The 21,768-nt window shown below is 49.2% G+C and overlaps 2 protein-coding genes across 5 annotated transcripts in view; one reads left to right on the forward strand and one right to left on the reverse strand.

Moving 5' to 3' along the window:
- The window catches only part of MORC2 (MORC family CW-type zinc finger 2), a 60,820-nt gene that overhangs the window by 14,012 nt on the left and 25,040 nt on the right, over positions 1-21,768 (reverse strand). For 2 of the 4 annotated variants that reach the window (XM_003812046.8, XM_063603398.1), the window contains exons 7-26: positions 19,429-19,588; positions 19,208-19,319; positions 18,750-18,875; positions 18,075-18,154; positions 17,252-17,334; positions 16,914-16,999; positions 15,361-15,501; positions 15,111-15,265; positions 14,879-15,007; positions 14,245-14,350; positions 13,792-13,924; positions 12,528-12,602; positions 12,061-12,441; positions 11,339-11,470; positions 10,745-10,799; positions 10,168-10,309; positions 9,824-10,048; positions 9,638-9,731; positions 5,311-5,499; positions 3,903-4,163 (exon numbers count right to left, since the gene is read on the reverse strand). In XM_003812046.8, coding sequence (XP_003812094.3) covers positions 4,095-4,163; positions 5,311-5,499; positions 9,638-9,731; positions 9,824-10,048; positions 10,168-10,309; positions 10,745-10,799; positions 11,339-11,470; positions 12,061-12,441; positions 12,528-12,602; positions 13,792-13,924; positions 14,245-14,350; positions 14,879-15,007; positions 15,111-15,265; positions 15,361-15,501; positions 16,914-16,999; positions 17,252-17,334; positions 18,075-18,154; positions 18,750-18,875; positions 19,208-19,319; positions 19,429-19,588 — 2,673 coding nt within the window. In that variant the 3' untranslated portion in view covers positions 3,903-4,094. Of the gene's footprint in view, positions 1-3,902; positions 4,164-5,310; positions 5,500-9,637; positions 9,732-9,823; positions 10,049-10,167; positions 10,310-10,744; positions 10,800-11,338; positions 11,471-12,060; positions 12,442-12,527; positions 12,603-13,791; positions 13,925-14,244; positions 14,351-14,878; positions 15,008-15,110; positions 15,266-15,360; positions 15,502-16,913; positions 17,000-17,251; positions 17,335-18,074; positions 18,155-18,749; positions 18,876-19,207; positions 19,320-19,428; positions 19,589-21,768 lie in introns of those variants that run through there. The other 2 variants (XR_004668567.3, XM_008964440.7) reach the window with 2 other exon arrangements.
- On the forward strand, positions 2,435-3,064 carry LOC103785040 (uncharacterized). Its single transcript, XM_055105767.2, has one exon. The coding sequence runs from the start codon at positions 2,582-2,584 to the stop codon at positions 3,062-3,064; it is 483 nt and encodes a 160-aa protein (XP_054961742.1). The 5' UTR covers positions 2,435-2,581.

Here is a 21,768-nt window from a genome sequence, read left to right on the forward strand (position 1 = left end):
TAAGGGAAGAAATGATGTGGGGAGGGACAGTAAATCGAAGTAGGGGATTAGGCCGGGCGCTGTGGCTCACGTCTGTAATCCCAGCCCTTTGGGAGGCTGAGGCAGATGGATCTCTCGAGACTGGGAGTTCTAGACCAGCCTGGCCAACATGGCAAAACCCCATCTCTACTAAAAATACGAAAATTAGCCGGGCGTGGTGGCGCGTGCCTGTAATTCCAGCTACTAGAGAGGCTGAGGCAGGAGAATCGCTTGAACCCTGGAGGCAGAGGTTGCAATGAGGCAAGATGGCGCCACTGCACTCCAGCCTGGGCTACAGAGCGAGACTGTCTCAAAAAAAAAAAAAAAAAAAAAAAAAAAGTAGGGGATTAGAGCTGGCCACAGCTTCCCCAGTAACCTGCAGTTACTGGAGCAGGAAGGGGCCTCGGAGAATCCCTGGAAGCATCTCAACAGAATCCAGAGGGGACAAGAAAAGAGGAGGGATACGTCTGTCGCATCCTTCCCTTCTCATTGATCCAAGTTTGCACTAGTGGTGTGAGCCCTCCTTATCTTCCAGGCCTTGGTGGGCAGCTGTTGACATGTCCAGAACCCCAGGAAGTGCTGAAGGTACCTGCAGTTCAGGCCCCATGGAAGCCCAGACCTCCTTCACCCTTCGGGGACACTGAAATTGGCCAAATGTTTAGGCCATGAGGATGGCTGCTGAGTAAGCCCATAACCCCTACCTCGGACACAAGTAAGCAGGTGAAGGCCTACAGGTAGCAGGTAGGGGCCAGTGAATCTTGGAAGCAAAGATTTGGGGGTCAAGAACAGCAGGGAGCTCTGGGCCCCCATCCTAGCTTCAACCAGAGCAGCTCCAGGACTCCTGGCTTTCCATATGGGCTTCTGGATAAATGTTAGGTACTCCTGAGGCTGAATAAGCTGGAAAGCCTCTGCCAACACCCAACTCCGTTATTTTAGAGGAGGAACAGGAGCCAAAATGGGCAGTGACTTGTCTGAGGCCTTGCCAGCTTGAAGAAGGAAATGTCTGCTGAACCCAACAGTGGCCCTGGTAAGGCCTGGTGCATTGCAAGTTACCGGATGAAAATGGTGACTGGCCGGGTGCAGTGGCTCATGCCTGTAATCCCAGCCAAGGCGGGCGAATCACTTGAGATCAGGAGTTTGAGACCAGCCTGGCCAACATGGTGAAACCCTGTCTTTACCAAAAAATACAAAAATTAGCTGGGCATGGTGGCACGCACCTGTAGTCCCAGCTACTCGGGAGGCTGAGAGGGGAGAATCGCTTGAACCCAGCAGGTGAAGGTTGCAATGAGTCGAGACTGTGCCACTGCACTCCAGCCTGGGTGACAGCAAGAGTCCGTCACAAAACAAACAAAAACAGAAACAACCCCAAATGTCCGTAAGTAGGAGACAATATATCCAACACATGAAATGCTCTGTGGTTCATGAGAATAAAGAAGACCCATATGGGTTATTCTGAAGCAGGTTCCACTACACTAAAATGCACTAAGTAGTTTTAACAGGCAGAAATGGAACAGAGTGGAAGTGCGTGCACTTAGGAGGGATACTCTCCAGGGAGAATTCAGGGATTGGGTGGGAGAAGGGAGCCTTGCTTTTCATGGTCCAGCCTTTTAGATGGTTTTAATGTTTACCATGTGCATGTTTCACTTAAAAACCAAACACCCTAGGTGAGGCATGGTGGCTCACACTGTAATCCCAGCACTCTGGGAGGCCGAGGCAGGTGGATCACTTGAGCTCAGGAGTTTGAGACCATCCTAAGCAACATGACGAAACTCTACCAAAAATACAAAAAAAATTCGCCAGGCATGATGGTGTGTGCCTGTGGTTCCAGCTACCTGGGAGGCTAAGGTGGGAGATCACTTGAGCCTGGAAGGCAGATGTATCAGTGAGCCAAGATCGTGCCACTGCACTCCAGCCTAGGTGACCAGGGCGAGACCCCCATCTCAAACAAAACACCCTAGAGTCCCCACCCCTCTCGTTCTTTAAACACCAGCATTGCTGCCCTTCACTTTCTTGCAGCCTTGTGCAAAGGACCTTCTCACCACAGATCAGCCAGACCATCTTCCTCCTTCCAAGTCATCAAAGAGTTCCAAGCTGGTCACCTGTCCCTTGATGTTCCCAGGAAACCAGGAAAGAGGACCCCTGCATTTTATCTTCCCATCCAGAGTGGCAGGATCTCTGCCTGGGAAACAGGCTTCATTCAGCACAGCTGTGGTAGCATTAACAAAGCAAAGCGGGCACATGTAGAAGTTGAAGCTAAAACATTCAAGAACTCCAGTCTGTTTCTGTGGATGTTAAGGGGGTGAAGATAAAACAATGGAGGTGATGAGGAGGAATAACTTGAAGACAGTTTAAAGCCACAGTGGTACAAAGAATGAAAAGAAGGAAGGTGCTGGATTTTACTAAGAAAACAGACTGAGTTCAGGAGTCTCACCAGTAGAACTTTATAGTATTGCATTTCGATTACATGTGTGTGAATTTTAAAAACTGATTACCCTCCAGTAAAAATGTGGAACCAATTTGCATTTGGATTAAAACATTAGGTTTGGGGACAAAAGTGGACCCCATGCTGCCTGAGATGAAGAGAGAGAGCAGGATGGCAGAGGAATCACCAGCTCAAGAAACCCCAAGACTTGGACAGTCTTCCAGCAGAAGAGGCCAGGGTCTCTCAGTGCACTACTACAAACAGGCCTCTCCTAGAGATGTAGTCTGGGAAGGTCCAAAACCCACCAGACAGGCACATCCAGTGGGGAAAAGACTTCCCATTCCAGTGTGGCCTGCATCCCTCACCTCTGCTTCCCAGTCTTCTGCTGACCTCAGAGGAGCAGGGTGGCCATTGCTGATCTGGGTTAGGGAGATGCCAGAAACACACCCAGGTTTGAACCACAGGTTAGTGGTACAAAGTCACAGTCCTTGTGCCTTCAGAAAACCCAGAGGCCCCAAATACGAGTGGGAAGAGAGTTGGGAAAAACTGAACCAGACTCTTCCAATGGCCATTAAAGAGAAAATTCAGCAACGCTCGCCTTTGTCTTTGACCCTGAGAAGTTAAGGGACACAGATTGTGGCGCTGTGATGGAACATGGAGGGAAGGCATGGTGTGCTTCCTGCAGAGATGCCTCTGGAGTCCCTGTGGCCAGGGGATCTCACTGGCCCCCTCTTCAGGCACCTTGATGGGGCTCAGTGGGGCCAGGCCGAAGGGTGGAAGTAGAAAAGCATCAACAGGCTGTCCAGATCAACTGGCACCATCCAAGGCCCTGCTGCACCCACACATGGAGGTCACCAGCTCAGCCCCAGGGGTTCTTTCACACACAAGCTCCTTCCCTAAGGAGTCCTGTGGGGTTCCACACTCAGTGTGCTGCCCAAGTCAGAGATTTACCACAGATCTGTCTCCCCCTCAACCTGGACTCAAGTTACTGTGGTGAGAAACCTCACTGTCCATGGTTAACTGAAGAAATCCCTCCTTCAGAAAGAACTTGAGTAGTAGATGAGGTGGTTAGACAGGATCTTTTTCCCCCAAGCTGTTTGGACGCCACAGCCAGGACCAACTCTGACAGCTGCGAGAGAGAGAGCCCCTCCACTGTGGAACCTCCTACACAGCCCCCCTTTTGGGTCCCTGGATATGAGCCCCCAGCAGGACCACCACTCTGGGGGGGAAGTCTCCCTCCCATCCCTCAGATCCCCACATTGTTCCTCCTGTAGGAGAACAGTCAGCCCTGCCCCTGGAGCTTCTCCAAGATGGCACTGGACTCGCCGTTATCTTGAGGAGCCAGGAGCTGAAATGGCTCCGGCTTAGCAACCCAGTATGGCCAAAGTGGAAAGGTTCTCTGTTCTTTGCAGTCACCAAAAAAAAAAAAAAAAAAAAAGTATGGTCTCACAGGCACAGCATCTTCTTTTAAAAAATAAATATTTATAAACTTAAGGAAGATTCAAAGAATCAGGGTATCTTTCCTTCCAAAAACACAAATGTCCCGTGTAAGTCAAACCAAGGTGCGACCACCAACCCATGAATGAAGTCCCCTCCCCCTGCAGCTACAGGGTTGAGGGGCAGGTGGGCAGGGGAGCTGCTCTCTCTCCTGCCTTCAGTCCCCCTTGGTGATGAGGTCCTCAATGTAGGCGTCCAGCTCATCATCTGTGTTGATGTCTATGTCCTGGAATAGAGCAGGGTAGGGATCAACTGGGGGCCAGAAAGTGATTGGGGGGCTCACCTTTCCACCCTTCTCTCAGCTCCTGGGACGGAGCCCAGAGTCCTCTCCCTGACCTCCCACCCCGCCCTGGATGTCAGGCTTCTGTCCTGTCTTAATCACTCTCCCCTCCCTCATCTATTGTGCACAGATGATGCCCAGATTTCCTACGCCCACCCTACCTCTACCCCATGTTCCCAATTGTCTTAGATGTATGTTTCCCTCAGATACTACAAATATGCCCACTTCTCTCCCTTCTCTGTCACTGCCCAAGGTCCAGGCCACCACTGTCTCAGACAACTGTGGGAGCCTCCTCACAGGAGGCTCTGGTTCTAACTTTGACCCCTCCAGGCCTCCTCCAACCAAGCAGGTAAATGTCTGAGACTGAAAACTGCATCATGCCACACCCCTCCAGTGATCTCCACTGTTCTCAGGATCAAATCCCACAACTTTCAAGCCCTGCCTCTGCCCCTACCGCCCCCAGGTCCCTGCTCAGGCCTCAGGTCCTGCTCTTCTTCCTTCTGCCTGGAATGCTCGTGTCACACTCTTTGCATGACTGGCTTCCAGTGTCTCCAAATGCCTAAGCCCCTGAACAACCTAGTCAAGTGGCCTCCCCACACTTTACTGTATCTCCTTATGAACCACCATCAGTAATTCTCTCTCTTCCACCAGACTGGCAGGCTGTGAGAGCAGGAACCTTCTCTGGCTTGTCTTGTTCATTCTGTATCCACAGGACAGGCACAGAGCAGGCCCTCATGCTTATTGCCTGGATGAAGGGCCAACAGGCTAAGGGGTGCTCCCCACTTCTGGGCTACCCAATCCCATCTGGGCGTCATGTGGAAAAGAACTTCGTTTTTATGGCTTGGAGGGTTCTCAAACCAGGTTGTACGTTGGAATGTCTAAAGGGAAAAAGCCTGGTTCTATGGGTCTGGCTGGGCTGAGGCCCAGGCAGCCACACCATCTCAAGCCCTCCTGCCAGGGTGCTGTGCAGCCAGGGTGAGAACCATAGATTCCTGTGAGTGGATAGATTCTTGTGAGAACAGGAACAGGGCCCAGGCCCCCCTCCCTGAGAGACCAGGTGGTCCAGCTGCAACAGGAAGGCTGCCGGGCTCACCTCCTGCACCTTTTGCAGGAGTGCCACGATGTTGGTCCTCAGCTTCTGCAGCTTCTCCTCTGTCTCGCGGAGCTTCCTCTCGGAGGTGCGCAGGCTTTCCTCGGAGGCCTTGGCCCGGGAGTCAGCACGGCTCTGGTAGGAATTGCACAGGTTTTGGAGCCCTACTTCATATTGCTTGAAGTACTCCTTCTGTTGGGAGCAGAGCAAGAGGGAGAGTGCGTAAGTTCACAGGGGTCCCCAGGGCCCTTCTAGGCTGACACGGGTGTCTCCAGCCCGCTTTGCCCAAGGATGCCTGGTCTGAAGGAACATCTTAGATACAAAGGGCAAACAGCCTCTTTACGTCCAGAGTAGAGAGACATCAATGCCTATCTTGTGGAGCTGCCACAAGGAAGAAGACAATTAGCACACAGGTGAAGCACTCAGCACAGTGCTCTGGCAGACAGCAGGCCGTGAGGACACATGAGGGGCGATTCTTACCATTCCAAGTGACAGAAAAGGATGACAGAATCACTCTTCCATGCTCAATCATAACCTGTCTGACTTCAGTACAGCCCTTTCAACCATCCACTTCCAAGACATACCCAACAATGTCAGCGCTCACGTCAGTTCTCTTTCCACCTACCAACCAACAGCAGATATCTCCAGATCTGTGTAGTAGTATATACTTCTACAGCATCAGAGCTTTTTACTATTTTCCCTGAGTACCTGAAACCTCCAGGGGGTGAGGTAGGAAGGGAAACAAGCAGTTTTTCTAGTGGCTTTTCAGACTTATAAAAGGGAGCAGAATACTTGTTTCAAATGAAATGTCACATGGAATCTCAGTGTGAAAAACAATGTAAGTAGTATCTCTTTAGGTTCAATTTATTTTCCAAGTTCAAATTTATAACATGACTTACTCGTAAATCACTGAGAATCACGAGGCCACTGTGATGAACACACACGCCACAACCAGCAGGTGCTAGCTGGCTGCTGCAGTCTTATCAACTCTGGTGTTTACTTCTGTAAAGATGCATGAGCTGCCTAGCCTGGAGAGGCTTCTAGATGCCATTTTTAAAAACTGTTACTGGCAAGTATTTAACTGTGTCATTCACCTTATCCTACTAAACCAAGAAAGCAAGAGAAACTTCTAGTTCTACACAAAACAGTAATTGCCTTGGCAGCACAAAATAAATGCTGGAGCAATCTCCAAAGTATTAAAATTCAGTATACAACATCTTGAAAGTAGACATGGTTTGTAATAATTTTTTCTTAATTATTTTGAGGTAACTGTAGATTCATATATAATTGTTACATTAGTTTTTTTGAAAAAATGATACTTTAATATTGCAGGGCTCCTGAGGCTCTATGGAACTCCTGATCCATATGGTATAAAGGACATAACTGACAAGGACATAATGAACAGTAGACTTTGTTTTATCCCTGATACTAAAAAAATAGTTTGAGTGATGGCCAGGCGTGGTGGCTCACACCTGTAATCCCAGCACTTTGGGAGGCCGAGGCAGGCGGATCACGAGGTCAGGAGATCGAGACCATCCTGGCTAACACGGTGAAACCCCATCTCTACTAAAAATATAAAAAATTAGCCAGGCGTGGTGGCGGGTGCCTGTAGTCCCAGCTACTCAGGAGGCTGAGGCAGGAGGCTGAGGCAGGAGAATGGTGTGAACCCGGGAGGCAGAGCTGGCAGTGAGCCGAGATTGCGCCACTGCACTCTAGTCTGGGCAACAGAGCAAGACTCTGTCTCAAAAAAAAAAAATAGTTTGAGTGGTTTTAGACATTACAATTAGCAGGACAAAGGTGATACACTGGTATTATACCTCCTTGTACAAAAAGAAGCTAATACACTTTTTTTTTGACAGTCTCGCTCTGTCACCCAGGCTGGAGTCCAGTGGCACAATTTCAGCTTACTGCAACCTCTGCCTTTCCCCGGGTTCAAGCGATTTTCATGCCTCGGCCTCCCAAGTAGCTGGGATTACAGGCATGCACCACAACATCTGGCTAATATTTTTTGTACGTTGTAGTAGAGATGGGGTTTCACCATATTGGCCAGGCTGGTCTCAAACTCCTGGCGTCAAGTGATCCACCTTCCTCAGCCTCCCAAAGTGCTGGGATTACAGGCCTGAGCCTCCACACCCAGCCTAATATACTATTTTTAGACACTCATGCACTTTGTTTGGGCCCAGGCATTCAAGCCCACTGCAGAGATCCTGCTGCACCCAGGCTCTACTCTGAGTTTGGCAATAACCTTAAGCCAAAATCAACAAATCTGACATGATGCCAGGCCAACGTAGCCACCCTATTAGCTGCTTGTTCCTCCTGGGATTTGCAGAGAGCACCTGCAGCCTAAACAAGGACAAAAGTTGAAGCGTGGATCTTTCTGTGAAGCAGCTGTGATTTCTGCACCTTCTAGCTCCCTCGCCGAGCACCACTCCCTCATATCTTGCTGGCAGAGCAAGGCAGCATCGTGAGCAGAGCAAGTCCTAAGAAGTACATGGGTTCAAATCTGGTCTCTGTCACTGACCAACGGACTCTTTACCTTTCTGAGCCTTAGTTTCTTCAACTCCTGCTTCATTTCACATTTTAAAAAGTAGAATAAAGACAAACTCCATGTTTTTATCTCTGGCAAACTTTATCAAGCACACAACTGCCCCACGAGGACCCGACATCTTGAATATACTAATCCTGCAGTTTCCATTCCCATTGTCTTTTCTCTAGAACCTCTTTCTTAGAAAACTTAGCTATTCCTATAATAGAAAAATCATCCCACTTCATGTGGACAATTCCCAGAGCCCCATCTCCAGCCCTGGCCTCCCCCTCCCTCCAAGTGCCAGTCCTTGATCTCCACCTGCACAATGCACATCACTAGAAACGTAGTGAGGGCACTTCTGGTGCCACATAAACCTCCACTCGTCACCTTCATTGCACTCACCCATTTTTCTCTCCTAGTTAATAGCTTTGTCATCAACCTCCAATTCCCACAGACCTGAGTCACTTGCCTACAATCCATGATCAGTCTCCTGACGACCTCTGACACAGCCCTTTCACCCCCAAGCCCACTGCCACCACGCTGACTCCTGTTCCCATTCCCTCACCTCTGACCTTTTACATAGGACCTGCCTCCTCGCCCCTGCATCTCCCATCCACCCATTCTACCCAAACACACTGCTACCCAAATCACCCTCTTAGGGGAAGGGGCAGCAGATTACAGCCCCTGGGCCGAATCAGCCTGCCAAGTGTTTTTGTAAATAAAGCTTTGTGGGAACACAGCACATCCATTCCTTTACATACTGTCTGTGGTTGCTTTCATGCTATAATGGCAGAGTTGCCACAGAGACTGTATAGCCTGTGAACCTGAAATTACTTGCCAACTGGCCCTCTACAGAAAAAAATGTGTGGACCTCTGCCCTAGACATGGTTTGGATGACAGTTCCTTCAGCTCAAAACTTTTTGCAGGCTGTCCTCTTCATACAGAGTTTAAGCCAGTATGACTTACACTGGGGATTCAAGACACATCAGATCCTGACTTTCAGGCCCCTTGACCCTAAATGCTCACCACACAGCCTGCTGCCTGGACCCCACTCCCAGAGCCTTTGCTCACAGAAGCCCCCACCTCAAACACTCCTTTTCACTTACACAGGAAGGCACTTGGCAAAATGCACATTTTCTTCCAACTCAGTTGCTCTCTCTGCCCCCCGGGCCACCACAGCCCTCCATAGCCTTTCTATCCACTTTCTCAGCACTCACTGCTCCTGCCCCCATGTCCAGCTACCCGGTAACAACTCAGTCTCTACTGAATCTTGAGCCTCTTGAAGGCAAGACTCTCTTTTGCTGCTCACTATGAGGTCCAGCAGACACCTGCTTGGGCAAGGCACCCCTTCAGCATTTGCTTGGTTAAGTAAGATCCAATGCTTATGTCCACACATCACAAGCTTCTCTATACCTCCTTCTGAGAGTCAAGTTCTACGCACTTCGAGCCTCAGCTCTTCACTGTTGCCTGGGACAGGTTTACTCCCTCTACTGGGGCAGAAGAAAGTGGGTATGCTTGTCATAAAATGTCAAACTACACCTGCTATCCCTAAGGGATGACTCAACTCCTAGCACCTGTGGTGGGAAGGGGTTGGCTTTCTGCACACCAGAGTCATATCCAGCTAAGCCAATTTTTTTCCCACATCATAAACTCTCCTCTTCTTTCCGCAGGAGAGAAGCTGGCTGAGATGGAGCACACAGCTGAGAGCTAGCAACTGCAACAAGCATAACAATCATAATCACAAATGCAGGGGCAGGGGTGGGGGAGTGAAGAGTGTGGAATCGAAGGTCAGGCCAGACTCACCAGAGGAAAAGATATTAGCTCATCTGAATTCATAGCACTCAGCTGCTTCTTGGAGATGGGGAAACTTGGAGGCAGGAAGTACCGTAAACAATTCCTAAAGAAGGCAGGGACAGTAATTCAGAATGGCATGGAGCAGGCAGAGAGCTGCTGCTGGCCCTGGGGTGGGAAGACAAAAGACACAGGTACCGGAGGATCTGGACAAGCAGGTCGATGGTCTCGTGATTGGTGCTCAGGGCAGTGGTGTCAGGCTCAATGCGGAGGCATTCGGAAGTGGAGGGCTCTGCCACAGCTATGGCCTGCTGGGCCACAGGGCCCACCTCCTCCTCCCCGCCCTCCTGTTGTGTATCAAGGCTCTGATGTTCCGGAGAAGGGGGTTTCATCAGCCGCACATCCTCACTGCCTTTCTCCACCCTGTGGAAGACACACAGCTTATGTCATGTCTGACCCGGGCTCCCAGGATGGGCTGCTGGCAGGGAGGCCGGGGATACCTCTTTCGAGGAACCACTGCTCCTCCCTGATTGGGGCATTACCAGCGGTCTCTTGGTGTCGTGTCTGTGGGCACGTAGTCAAACTTCACCTTCCACCGCACCACATGCTTGCCCACCTCCACGGCTGTGACACGGCCCGTGTACCACTCCCTGTTCACACGCACCTCCACGTGCAGCCCTTTATCTGACAATGTAGACAGAGGTGCGAGTCAGAAAACTAGCCTAGAGTCCCTCACTTGGCCTGGGCCACATCGAGAAAGGCAGTCCCCAGGGTTTGGAGGACAGGAACACTTAGGTCCTTGCCCCCACTACACCAGGGACACAGAGACCAGGGACCAGCCACCATGGTCTCCTTCCCCATCTGTTATGAGGGTGCCAAAAAGCAGGAGAACAAGTGACCGCCAGGAGTGAACACCAAGGAATTAGTGTTAAAAATAACCACAAAGGGGTGATCCCTTCAGAATTCTGCTTGGGATTAGACTTGGATCCACTGCTGCACAAGAGCCCAGACCCAGGACAGATTCAATGAGCCTTTGGTAAATTGCTGCTGGTAAGGGGCTCCACTTCCACTCCCACTCCCACCCCCGCCACAGGCTGCCAAGTCACTCCCCCAGCTCACCTTTCTGAGCTCTCTTGAGGTCAGCCGAGTCCTCTTCCCCAGCACTGTCTGAGAGCTGCGTGGAGAGCAGTCTATTAGAGGCATCCCCAGTGCCCCCCAAGAGCAGACTTGTGCCTTACTGGCCACCCGGAGTCATCAGCCATCATCTTCACGACTTCCTGTGCTACAGTTTAAATCACCAAGCCCCGTTGAGAGCCACACTCCAAAATCACTGTCCAAGGTACCTACCCTTCTGCTACCTTTATGAACAAGACAGCAGGCAAGGGACATGTGTTTCAAGCCTCACTGATGTACGTCTGTGTGACTTCAGGCCTGTGGTTAAGCCAGAAGCCAGTCTCACTCAAGACCCTACCTGGCACCATGTTTAGTCACTTGTGTAACTGAGAGTCCTTGAGAGATCACTAGGCTTCTGGAAGGCTCATGACACGAATATAAACAGAGTTGGTGCAGACTGCTGGTTGGGGGGGTAGACTGCTGGTGGGTTGTGTAGACTGCTGGTGGGTGGTATAGACTGCTGATGGGGGGTGCAGACTGCTGGTGGGGGCTGCAGGCCCTAGAGAGGGAGGCTTTGAGAACCTCACCTCAACCACTCACCTCATTCGAGTCCTTCTTTTCCTCCTTCACAACAAATCTGCCCCGCTTGCACCTCTCCTTCCTCCTCTCAGCTTCCTCCTCAACTTCTTCCTCATCAGAAACTGCAACACTCCGCTTCCGACTAGGGGTAGCCTAGAGCAAGAGGAGCGTGAGGATGTGAGGGGCCCTGTTCAGCCTCTAAGGAGCAGGAAGATTTCATCTAGCCTAAAGGAGCCGTTCCAAGAGGAGCTGTACTCCCTGCAATCCCTGCCTGACATTACTTGGAATGTACACAGGCAACCCACTGGCCCCTGCGCCATAAGGATTTTTGCTCAAAGCTGTCATAGGAGAAGCTTCTCAATTCCCTTCCCACCTTAGTCTACCTGGCCAACTAGCTGTCACCTCCCCAAGAACCACCGACCACTGCCGCAGCCCACTCAGGCTATCTGTCACCAGATGACTGGCCTAAGCCCACACTTCGAGAGCCAGTGGAGGTGACTCAAGTTTGTGGCAGACCAAAACTCGGAGGGAACAGTGAAGAGCTCGCTGTACAGGCAACCGATGTGCTGTCTGGCCCCGAACAAGTCCGTTCAGCTATCAAGGCTTCCCGTCCTCAGGGGCAGCAGCAAAGCTTTAGATTCAGTATCCTCCCAAGGCTCCCCTAGTACAGCTGTGACACTGCACAATTCCATTCCTACACTACTGACACTGGGCTGGGGTATTAAAGAGGACAAGCGTCTCACCGGGGAGAGTTTGATGGGTGACTCTGTCTTCTTCACCACTGGAGTCTTGATGACTGTGGGAGAAGGAACCTCCCGAGGGCTCTTGGAGTTGGGCAGTAAAGATGGTGACAGTTGCTGCACCAGAGGGACAGGTCGGGATGCAGTCTTGACAAGAGTGTTGGCAGGCTTTCGGGGTGCCTCAGGTGGCTGGAGCAGCCTGGATGTGCTGGCCTCCTCCCGGGCTGCCAAAGCAGGGAGCTTTGGGGTACTGCTGATGACAGGAGCCTTTCGGGGCTGGCTGGCTGGTCTAGGAGTTGGCAAAGAAGGGGGTCTGCTGGGGGCGTTCCTGATCACAGCAGGTAAAGGGGGCGACCGAGGACGCTGAGGTCTACGCACAGGTTCCTAAAAAAAGGCCCACAGAGAGTGAGAACACTGATCCTAGCATGAGACACCTGAGGAAAAGCCCTTCCCAGGCCCCTGGACTTCACCTCAGTGGAAGGTCTGGTGGTCACTTCCAAGGGCAATTTCTTCAGGTCTGCTTGGGAGCGGATGGGTGTGGTTTTCTGCAAGGCAAACATCATGATGAAGTTGTTTGCATATTTTAGTATACTTGAGCAAACTTTTTGGATAGTGTCTGGAACCAGGGACAAAAAAAATAGAAAACCTGAGCCATAGTCCTACTCTTACAAACCTCCCGTTCTCACTGGGGAGACACAAAATACATAAATACTCAACTATCAGCAAATTACAGGAAACTGTGTGATTAATCCAGCAACTGAGAGACTGGCAAAAAGTGTCAATAGACTAAATTCCTATAAAAGGAACCCAAAAAGGTAGAAAGGGCCCGATGGATAGGGAAAACCTGGATGAAGGCAGAAAGGAAAGGTGGGATTTAGCAGCTAGGGAGGCATGCATAAAACATCATGGGTTAGTGAGAGCACATCTGCACAGACACAGAAGCCAAAAAGGGAAATGGTTGTGTACTAAATATGATAAACAGCTGATATCACAGACATATCTAGAAAAAAACATAGAAAAAATAAAAATGTAAGTGAATAAGCAGTTTAAAAGGAATAAAAGTGGACACATGAAAATTAGGCAATCTTAGAAATATTAAGGAAATTAAATTATAAAACATGCATCTTTGCCTATGAAATTTGCAACAACATTTAAAAATAATGCTCTCATATACTGCTGGTAAATAATAGAAATTAACACATCTCTGGAGGGTACTTTAGAAATAGTTGCAAAAAGCCATAGAATTTTACAATGGACCTTTTAAGTCCTTTAATTTCACTTCTAGAAAGTCATCAAAACAATTATGTGTATGTGTATGTATTAATATAAAACATATACATGGCATTATCTCCCTATTTCTATTAAAAAATATATGTGTGTTATGTGTAGGTATTCATGAGTTCATGACAAGTTGGAAGGATGTATGGTTAATGATGGTTACCTCTAAGGCAGAATTTTTATTTTCTAGAGTTTTATACATTCTAAATGAATTGGACCACTTTGAAGTATATAAGCATTTTTTCTTAAGAATAAGCAAGGTGTTATTCTTAAAATAACACTGTTGGCAAATAGTACACGTGGACCTGGAGGTTGGGGTTGGAAAGCTTTGGCAAACAACGCGGGTGAGTGGAGGGTAAAACTGAGCCTGAGGGAACAGGAAAGCTACTGAAGGTTCCTGTCACAGGCAGAGCCCTGACACAGGCTGGCTTTGCCCACTGACCATGACCCACGTACCTGAAGGGCCTCCAGCTTCTCCTGCTGCTGGCGAATTTTCTCTGTCAGTTGTTTCTGCTTCTCTTCCTGCGTCTTCATGTCCTTTCTGAATGTTCCCAGGGGAACCTTCTGCTTTTGTTCAGAAGCCTCACACCTGTAGAGACAAGGTACTACAGAGGTCGTGGCAAACAGAGCGCCATGCTCGGCAAGGACCTTTCTCTTCAGCCAGTCTACACTGTCTGTCACAAGAGCAACCACCTCAGAGTTCCCAATGCACAGAATTAATCTTATACACTGCAGGACATACATCTATTTTTATTTCTTGGGCAGTTATTAGGTGTGGCAAGACAGAGATGTAAGGTATGTGCACTGACCTCAAGAAACACAGTGAGTTATTTATCCCGAGAATAGAGAGAACAGTGAGGGGCAGGGGAGAAAAGTACCCACAATCCCCTTGTTAGACAATGTGCTCACCGGTCCTGTTCAGGATCAGGGTTCATGGAGCAAACCCAGGTGTCAGGGTAATCTTTTTCCACAGAACTCAGCTGGAAGGGGAGGGTTCTCCATTTCAGACACAAATCTGCAGAGAGCAAAAAAACCCCACATATCAGCCACGCCCACCAACTCTATCTGTAATCCGGGTTCCTCACAGGCCCACCACAATGATGCCCCAGACTTTGTAGGCAAAGATCTTCACTCGGGCTCCAACTCTGCCTATCCTTAGAGAATACTAATTCTTCTCAGGGACACTGATTCCAGGAAGGATGGAAACTTAATATGCTGGACTCTTAACACCCCCAGCCCCTCTCCCTTTTTTATCAAGATCCTGGCTCAGTCATCCACGCACACCAGAAACCATGTGGTACCAAACCAAGTGAGCCTGGCCTGGCTGCAGCTGGAGAGGCCTGGGAGGACAGATGACCTTCTTTCTCACTCAAGAGGGACAGGTGAAACTCAGCAAAGCCTCAAGACTGAGCTCTCAGGGCCATCGTCAAACAGACTTGGATCCCATGAATGTCAGTCAAGTTAGGAGGCTGGCAGGAAGATAGAGAAAAGAGGCTTGTGGGCTGATGGAAATGAGTCGGGGGGGTCCAACCACCCAACTCACCGCACTGGATGGTGGTGGGGATTTCCATAGCTCTCCGGCGTTTGTAACGCAGCTCACTGGATGGGGGCTGGTTCCAGTTGGCAGAGAGGTAGCCAAACTCATCCCAGAACTTGATGATTCCCCTCTGGGCTGGAAAGCAAACACCGATACATCATGTTAGGAGCCAGCCTCTCTCTCTCCCTACATTCAGGTGAAGAGAAAAGGCAGAGGCCCAGCAGCCCAGCCCCATTACCGATGGCAATATCCTTCCAATACTGCGCCAGGTGCTCCCCCATTGCTCGGAGCAGGTGCCGGTACTCCTTGGCATCAGCAAAGTCCTGTTTGTTGTGTGTAGGCTCCAGGACCAGGTAGGGCACATCAACAACCCCAACAACCCCGCCACATGCCCTACAGGGAGAAAGAGAACAAGCTCTGTCACCCCACTGGCAACGCCCTCCTGCCAACTATCCTGGGCTAGACAGCTCTCCGTGGGTAGTACTCACATGCCCCCTTCCAGCTGTGGGCCCACTTTCTCATACATTTTGATCAGTCGGCTACAGTTGTAGATGAACATGCCATCCAGATCCCGGTGTTCAATGTTGACCCCAAAAACAAAATTCAGTTCCTTAGGTTCTTTAAGTGCTCTAAGAAGACAAAAAAACTCAAGCAGATCTACACATCGGCACACAAGCACCATAGTGTTTAAGATGTGTTAAGCTTAAGCTTAAACTTGAAACATGTTAAGCCAAAAGTTTTGTATCTCTATTTGATGTGTAACCTGTTAGACTTGATATGGACATGCACTGGGCACCAACTCAAAGCATCCCTAATTAAAAACATGAGTGTGGCTTTTTGGCAACAGGGATGGTTGCCAAACCATTCATATTCATTAAATATGAATTGTTTATTACGAAGCTGCTGCAAATCTGTGCAAAGACAATTATATGTTGGAATAAACATCAGGTTATCGTCATACCTTCCCCAAAATTCCACTAGTATGATAGTAAATTATTATAATTTTTTTTTGAGACATAGTCTTGCTCTGTCGCCCAGGCTGGAGTGCAGTGGTGCGATCTCCGCTCACTGCAATCTCTGCACCCTGCATTCACACCATTCTCCTGCCTCAGCCTCCCAAGTAGCTGGGACTACAGGGGCCCGCCACCATGCCCGGCTAATTTTTTGTATTTTTAGTAGAGACAGGGTTTCACTGTGTTAGCCAGGATGGTCTCAATCTCCTGACCTCGTGATCCACCCACCTCGGCCTCCCAAAGTGCTGGGATTACAGGCGTGAGCCACCGTGCCCGGCCAATTATTATTATTTTAAAAGGCAAAAATTCACAAGAATAATAAGCATGTGCAATAAGACACCATCATGTGATTACTATCAACAAAAACTTAGAGCTGAAAAGCAGATGGATGAGGAGTGGACTGACTTGCAGAGAAAAAACCTGAAACCCATGCCTGTGCCAAGGAGGCCAACAAGAGGCAAAACAGTAAATCAAGCCACAGAGTCCAAAGAGGATCCAGACATGGAGGTGGGACAAGCAGGAAACTTAATGATCCAGGACAAATGCTGGTTCTAAATGCAAAAGTATACAACACTCAATCTCCAGCATTATTCTACATACATAACCACTGAGGAGAAAATGAATATGAAAAAATATATATGTAACATAAAAAATAGGGTCGTATCACCAGGTGGTAGAAGTATAAGGGAGTTTAAAAATGTTACTCCTTAAACATTTTATATTTTTCAAGTTTTATACAATGAGCATTTTATACATCCTTTAAATGAAAAGAAAGAAAGAAAAAGGGAAAAGGTAAGACAGTGCCAAAGGATGGTTTTGGTGCTCGAGCCAAGGTTGTCAGCCCTGCCCTGTCTTTATGACTCAAAAAAGGGCTGGGGGCTAGGATTAAGACTTCCCTCCTGCAGGAGGCATTTGACAAGCATTTGGCATTAAAACAAAGCAGTCTTGGTGACAGAATAGCAACCTGTCAATAATCAGTCCAAAAGCTACGTCAGTTTAAAAGATCCAAGGACAGGCCTGGCACTCACCGCTGCTTGGCCTCCTTGATCCTCTTCTTGACATCAGCTTCTCTGCGCAGAGTGATGGCTCTGTTCTGGACCTGTCGCAACATCACCTGCACACATTGACATCAGGTGAGGGGAGGAGGCACTCTAGGCCACAGCAGGGAATACTGAAACATTACATCTAAGACATCTCAATTTATCTCAAAGATGTAAAACCACACCTGGAAATTTACTTCTTTCTACAGAAAACAGCCCTCACTGGGGACAAACTCAAAAGCTGTGTTTTACTTGACCAGGCTCATGGGACATGGGCTCCTAGTGCCAGAAACGCTGGAGAACAGCCGCCTGGGCCGGGACCTTACCCTGGAGTCCCGCGTGAGGTCTCCACCTAGGCGTACTTCTAATGTCCGAGCTTTGCTCTCTGCCTCCCGCGCCTTCTCTTCAGCTGAAACCCAGAAGAGAACATGGTAAGAAATGCAAAGGTTCTAAGAAATGCAAAGGTTCAAAACTCTTGGTCATCCCTCCTGGATCCACAGTACTGGACACGAAGTGTGTACACCACCAAGGAAAAGAAGAGTAGGGGGAGCTATGGCTGGTGAGCAATGTGAGGGCAGCCTCTGTGCCTGGACGGCAGTCAGTCACAGAAGGAAAATCTGGCATTCAAACCTATCACGGAGGCCCCAAGGAGACTTTACAAATGAACCAGAACAGGTTTAAAAAAAAAAAAAAAAAAAAAACACCTAGGGCAACCAGTTGAACACTCAGCTTGAGCTGGAAGCTAAAGAAGTCTTCAGCCAATCACTCTCCAACAAGCAGCCGAGAAACCCTGAGAAACCCTGAACAGCGAGAGAGCCCCTGAGATGTTTGCCCTGAAGTCAGGAAAAGCAATTTCACAAGTATTTGCACCAGAGAACTCAGTGGGATTCTTCAATTGGGATAAGCCAAAGAGTTGACACTTTTAGGCCCTATAAATGGCTGAAGAAGAGAAAGTGGAGTGTAGAAAGAAGAAATGCTGAGGGAGTTGGCATGTAGTGAAAGGGGCTGCAAAGGAACTGAATTATGCTTCAGGAGACCAGCCTTGTCCCTGAGTTGTGGACTCAGCCTTTTCCTGGAACCCCACTTTGCCCACAAGCAGCATACCCCAGATGCACACCCCCCCAACTCCTGCACCCAGAGTGGCATTACCAATCCTTGCTACGTGCTCTGCTTTCTTCACCTCCTGCTCCGCACGGGTCTTGAAACGGCTTGACGTGTACTTGTACATCCTGATCAGTAGAAAAAGCAAGCTGATGGCCCACGCAGCAGTGGGGCAGGTGGCACACCCAAGCACAGGAAGCACCCTGCCTTCCTGCCTCCTCCCAAGCTGTGCTGTCCTGGCCCCTCATGATGAGACAAATCCAAGCTCAATTCAGCAAAAAGATGCAATTCCTTATTCCACTTGCCCTTAGCCTCCTGCTGTCTTTGATAAGCAACCTCACCATTCACCAGGGCTGTCATTCATCCCACAGCAGAAACAAACCTCAGGAGTAAGCCAAGCCCACTGCTTTCCTATGTAGTGTCTAAAGGCCCCTTGGCCCTAAAGCCAAGAGACTCAGACAGCTCACTGAGCCAGGCAGGGCACCCTCCCTGTCACAGAGGCACACACACTCAATGAGCTTAGCCAGCCACCTCCACAGCTGATCTGTCCCTCCCCTAGGACCCAGAACTGACCCTGTGACCAATCACAGGCAACTTAAAGTCCCAAACGTAGTCAGCACTGCCAGAGCCTCTTATACAGCATCCCTCTAACAATGCCCCAGAGAAACGCGGCCACATCCTCGACCCATGGGAGACAGCGGGCCAAGGGGCACTGGCCCCTACCTGGGCTTGTACAGGCAGCAGGAGAGCCTCTTGGTCTGCACCTTGTGCCCATGGATGAAGATCCTCATCCGGGGATCAATATAGAGCACAGCGGCATAGGCACGGAACGAGCGCCGCTCTGGCTTCCTGGAGAGGGCAAAAACAGAGAAGTGCTGTCACCTGCTCCACAACAGGCCTGACCAAGGGCACAACATCCTCTCTGCAGGCTCTCCACCTTTCCATGTTAGGTACTGACTTCTGCTGCTGCCCTGAACTGGTGCTCCCTTAGTGTGAGCACCACATCCCGCCCCTCTCACGTCCTCAGCACAGGTACCCCACAGGCAACTGAGCTGGCCCTACATACTACCCTACCACAGAACACTGGGCAATGAATGTGCTCTCCCCTCTTTCCCTGAAGCCATCTCCTGAGAGCACAAACGCCAGTTCCAGGGCCTCCCTCCCTTCCCAGCCACACTCACGTGCCCTCTGGGGACGTCTCTGCCATCTGGATATCTCTTGGATTTGAGATTATGTCTAGTTCTGGCTCTCCATTATCCATGAGTTTGAGATTGAAGATGATCACCAATGTTCCTGAGAAACAGAAATCTTTTGTCCTGCCAGATCCCCCGGCCCACCCCCACACTACTTGTGATTCTGGAGCTCCCAGATTCTAGGGGCTACAGGCTCAAAGCCTACTTACCACTGTCCCCAGGAATCTTCATAAACTGGGTCATCACTTCCTCCTCAGTGCGGAATGGAGAGTACTTATAGATGAGTTCTGTCTCAATGGCAAATTTCTCTACATTGTCTGTGACAGGTTCCCGGGTCCGAGCATTCCAGGTGGGCAGTGGGACTATCACCTGTGGAGTAAACATGAGCAGGCACTTTAAGGGAAGCCCCAGAACAGCCTTCCTCCCAAATGTGCATCTCTCTTGTCCCTCCCCACAGCAGCTCCACACTGCCCTGTAGGTGAGGCCCAAGCTCCACAGCCTGGCACCAGAGGCTCTGTGAGCTTCAGGGTTTCTGCCTCTTCCCAAGACTCAGCCACACAAGACTACTTCCTTCAGGAGATGTTGGTTTATGTGCTTAGGGTCTCTGCATGAGAAGTTCCCTGCTTGGGACGTCCCTGGTCATTTTCTTAATTTGGTAAAAATTCTACTCTTACCACTAGGGAAAATATATTTGCAATTATCTAGTGAATCAGTAAATACACATAACATAACCTAAAACTCAGCAATTCCACTCCTAGGTACATACCCTAGGAGAAACTTTTGTACATATGTACCAGTAAACATGTACAAAAATAACCCAGGCCTGGTGCAGTGGCTCATGTCTGTAATCCCAGCACTTTGGGAGGCTGAGGTGGATGGACTGCCCGAGCTCAGGAGTTTGAGACCAGTCTGGGCAACATGGTGAATCCCGGTCTCCACTAAAATACAAAAAATTAGCCGGGCGTGGCAGCGTGCGTCTGTAGCCCCAGCTACTCAGGAGGCTGAGACAGGAGAATTGCTTGAATCTGGGAGGCGGAGGTTGCAGTGAGCTGAGATCGCGCCACTGCACTCCAGCCTGGGCAACAGAGCAAGACTCCATCTCAAAAATAAATAAATAAATAAAAATAACCCAAATATCCATTCTAGAGTGGCCAAATTAAACTGTACAATGGAACACTATATAGTGATACAAATGAACTAACCACTACTAGCATCAACATGGATGAACAACATAAACACAGTGTTATATGAAATAGGATACAAAAAATACCTACAGTAAGAGTCCATTTCTAAAAAATTCACAAATAGGCAAAACTAAACTATTATTTAAAAATGCATACAAGGGTGACAAACTATAGTGAAAAAGAAGGAAATCATTATCACAAAAGTTACCTGAAGGCAGTTCCTTCGGGGGCACAAGAAGAAATATAACTGATGAGGGCACACAGGACACTTCTAACATCAGTCTGTGATGGTGGCAACACAGGTGTTGCCTTTAAAATTGTCCTCTGAACTGCATAAATATTTCAATACACTCTTCCATTTATGTGAAATTTAATTTAAGTAATGTGTAAGTGATGTTTTAAAAAATCCTACTCTTTCTTCAAAAACCCAACCTCATATGCCACTTCCCCAGAGGCTCCTCCCTCGGTGGTTATGAGGCCGCAGCCCTTGCAGAGCCCTGCAGATGGCTGCCTGAAGGATTTCCTCTGCAGAGCAGGCCAGGCTAAGCACCTCAGGGGTTCAAACCCTTAGGAAAAAGGGACTCTGTAATCTTAACAAGTGCTGGGGTGACAAACTGTTAAGAGTTCTGAGACATTTTGCTGGGTTTTTTTATTTTATTTTTTTTGAGACGGAGTCTTGCTCTTGTCGCCCAGGCTGGAGTGCAATGGCATGATCTCAGCTCAATGCAACCTCCACCAATGGCACGATCTCGGCTCACTGCAACCTCCGCCTCCTGGGTTCAAGTGATTCTCCTGCCTCAGCCTCTCAAGTAGCTGGGACTAGGCGTACACTGCCATGCCCAGCTAATTTTTCTATTTTTAGTAGAGACGGGGTTTCACCATATTGGTCAGGCTGGTCTTGACCACATGATCTGCCCGCCTCAGCCTCCCAAAGTGCTGGGATTATAGGCGTGAGCCACCAGGCCCGGCCCATTTTGCTGGTTTATAAGAAGCTTTGTGCTGCAACTATTCAACCCAAGGGCTGGTCTGGACACATTCCTCCTCAACTGAAAATGATCTTATTTTGAAATCTTGGCTGAGTTTGCACTAGAGTACAATCCAAAATAGCGACCTTCTAGCACCAAGTAAGGAAAAAATCTCAACCTAGCCTCTCCACCACGGGAACTGAGTTCCATTTGTGTTCTATAAACCTGTACCTCACTACGCCTCCCATTCTTCACAGCCGTCCCAGGTGACAATGGCATCACTTTAAACATTGGCGTTCACTCCCATGGGCACCCCATCCCTCCCCTCAGGAACACTTCTCCTTTAGTTCAATGGTACACTTGCCCAGTTTTCTTCCTACCTTTCTGGCTACCCCTTTGT

This window comes from Pan paniscus, chromosome 23, assembly GCF_029289425.2.
Source record: "Pan paniscus chromosome 23, NHGRI_mPanPan1-v2.0_pri, whole genome shotgun sequence".
Classification (NCBI taxonomy): domain Eukaryota; kingdom Metazoa; phylum Chordata; class Mammalia; order Primates; family Hominidae; genus Pan; species Pan paniscus.

Bases quoted from the DNA above. Each gene is read 5' to 3' on its own strand.
- LOC103785040 (XM_055105767.2), top strand. From the start codon at position 2,582: ATGCTGCCTGAGATGAAGAGAGAGAGCAGGATGGCAGAGGAATCACCA.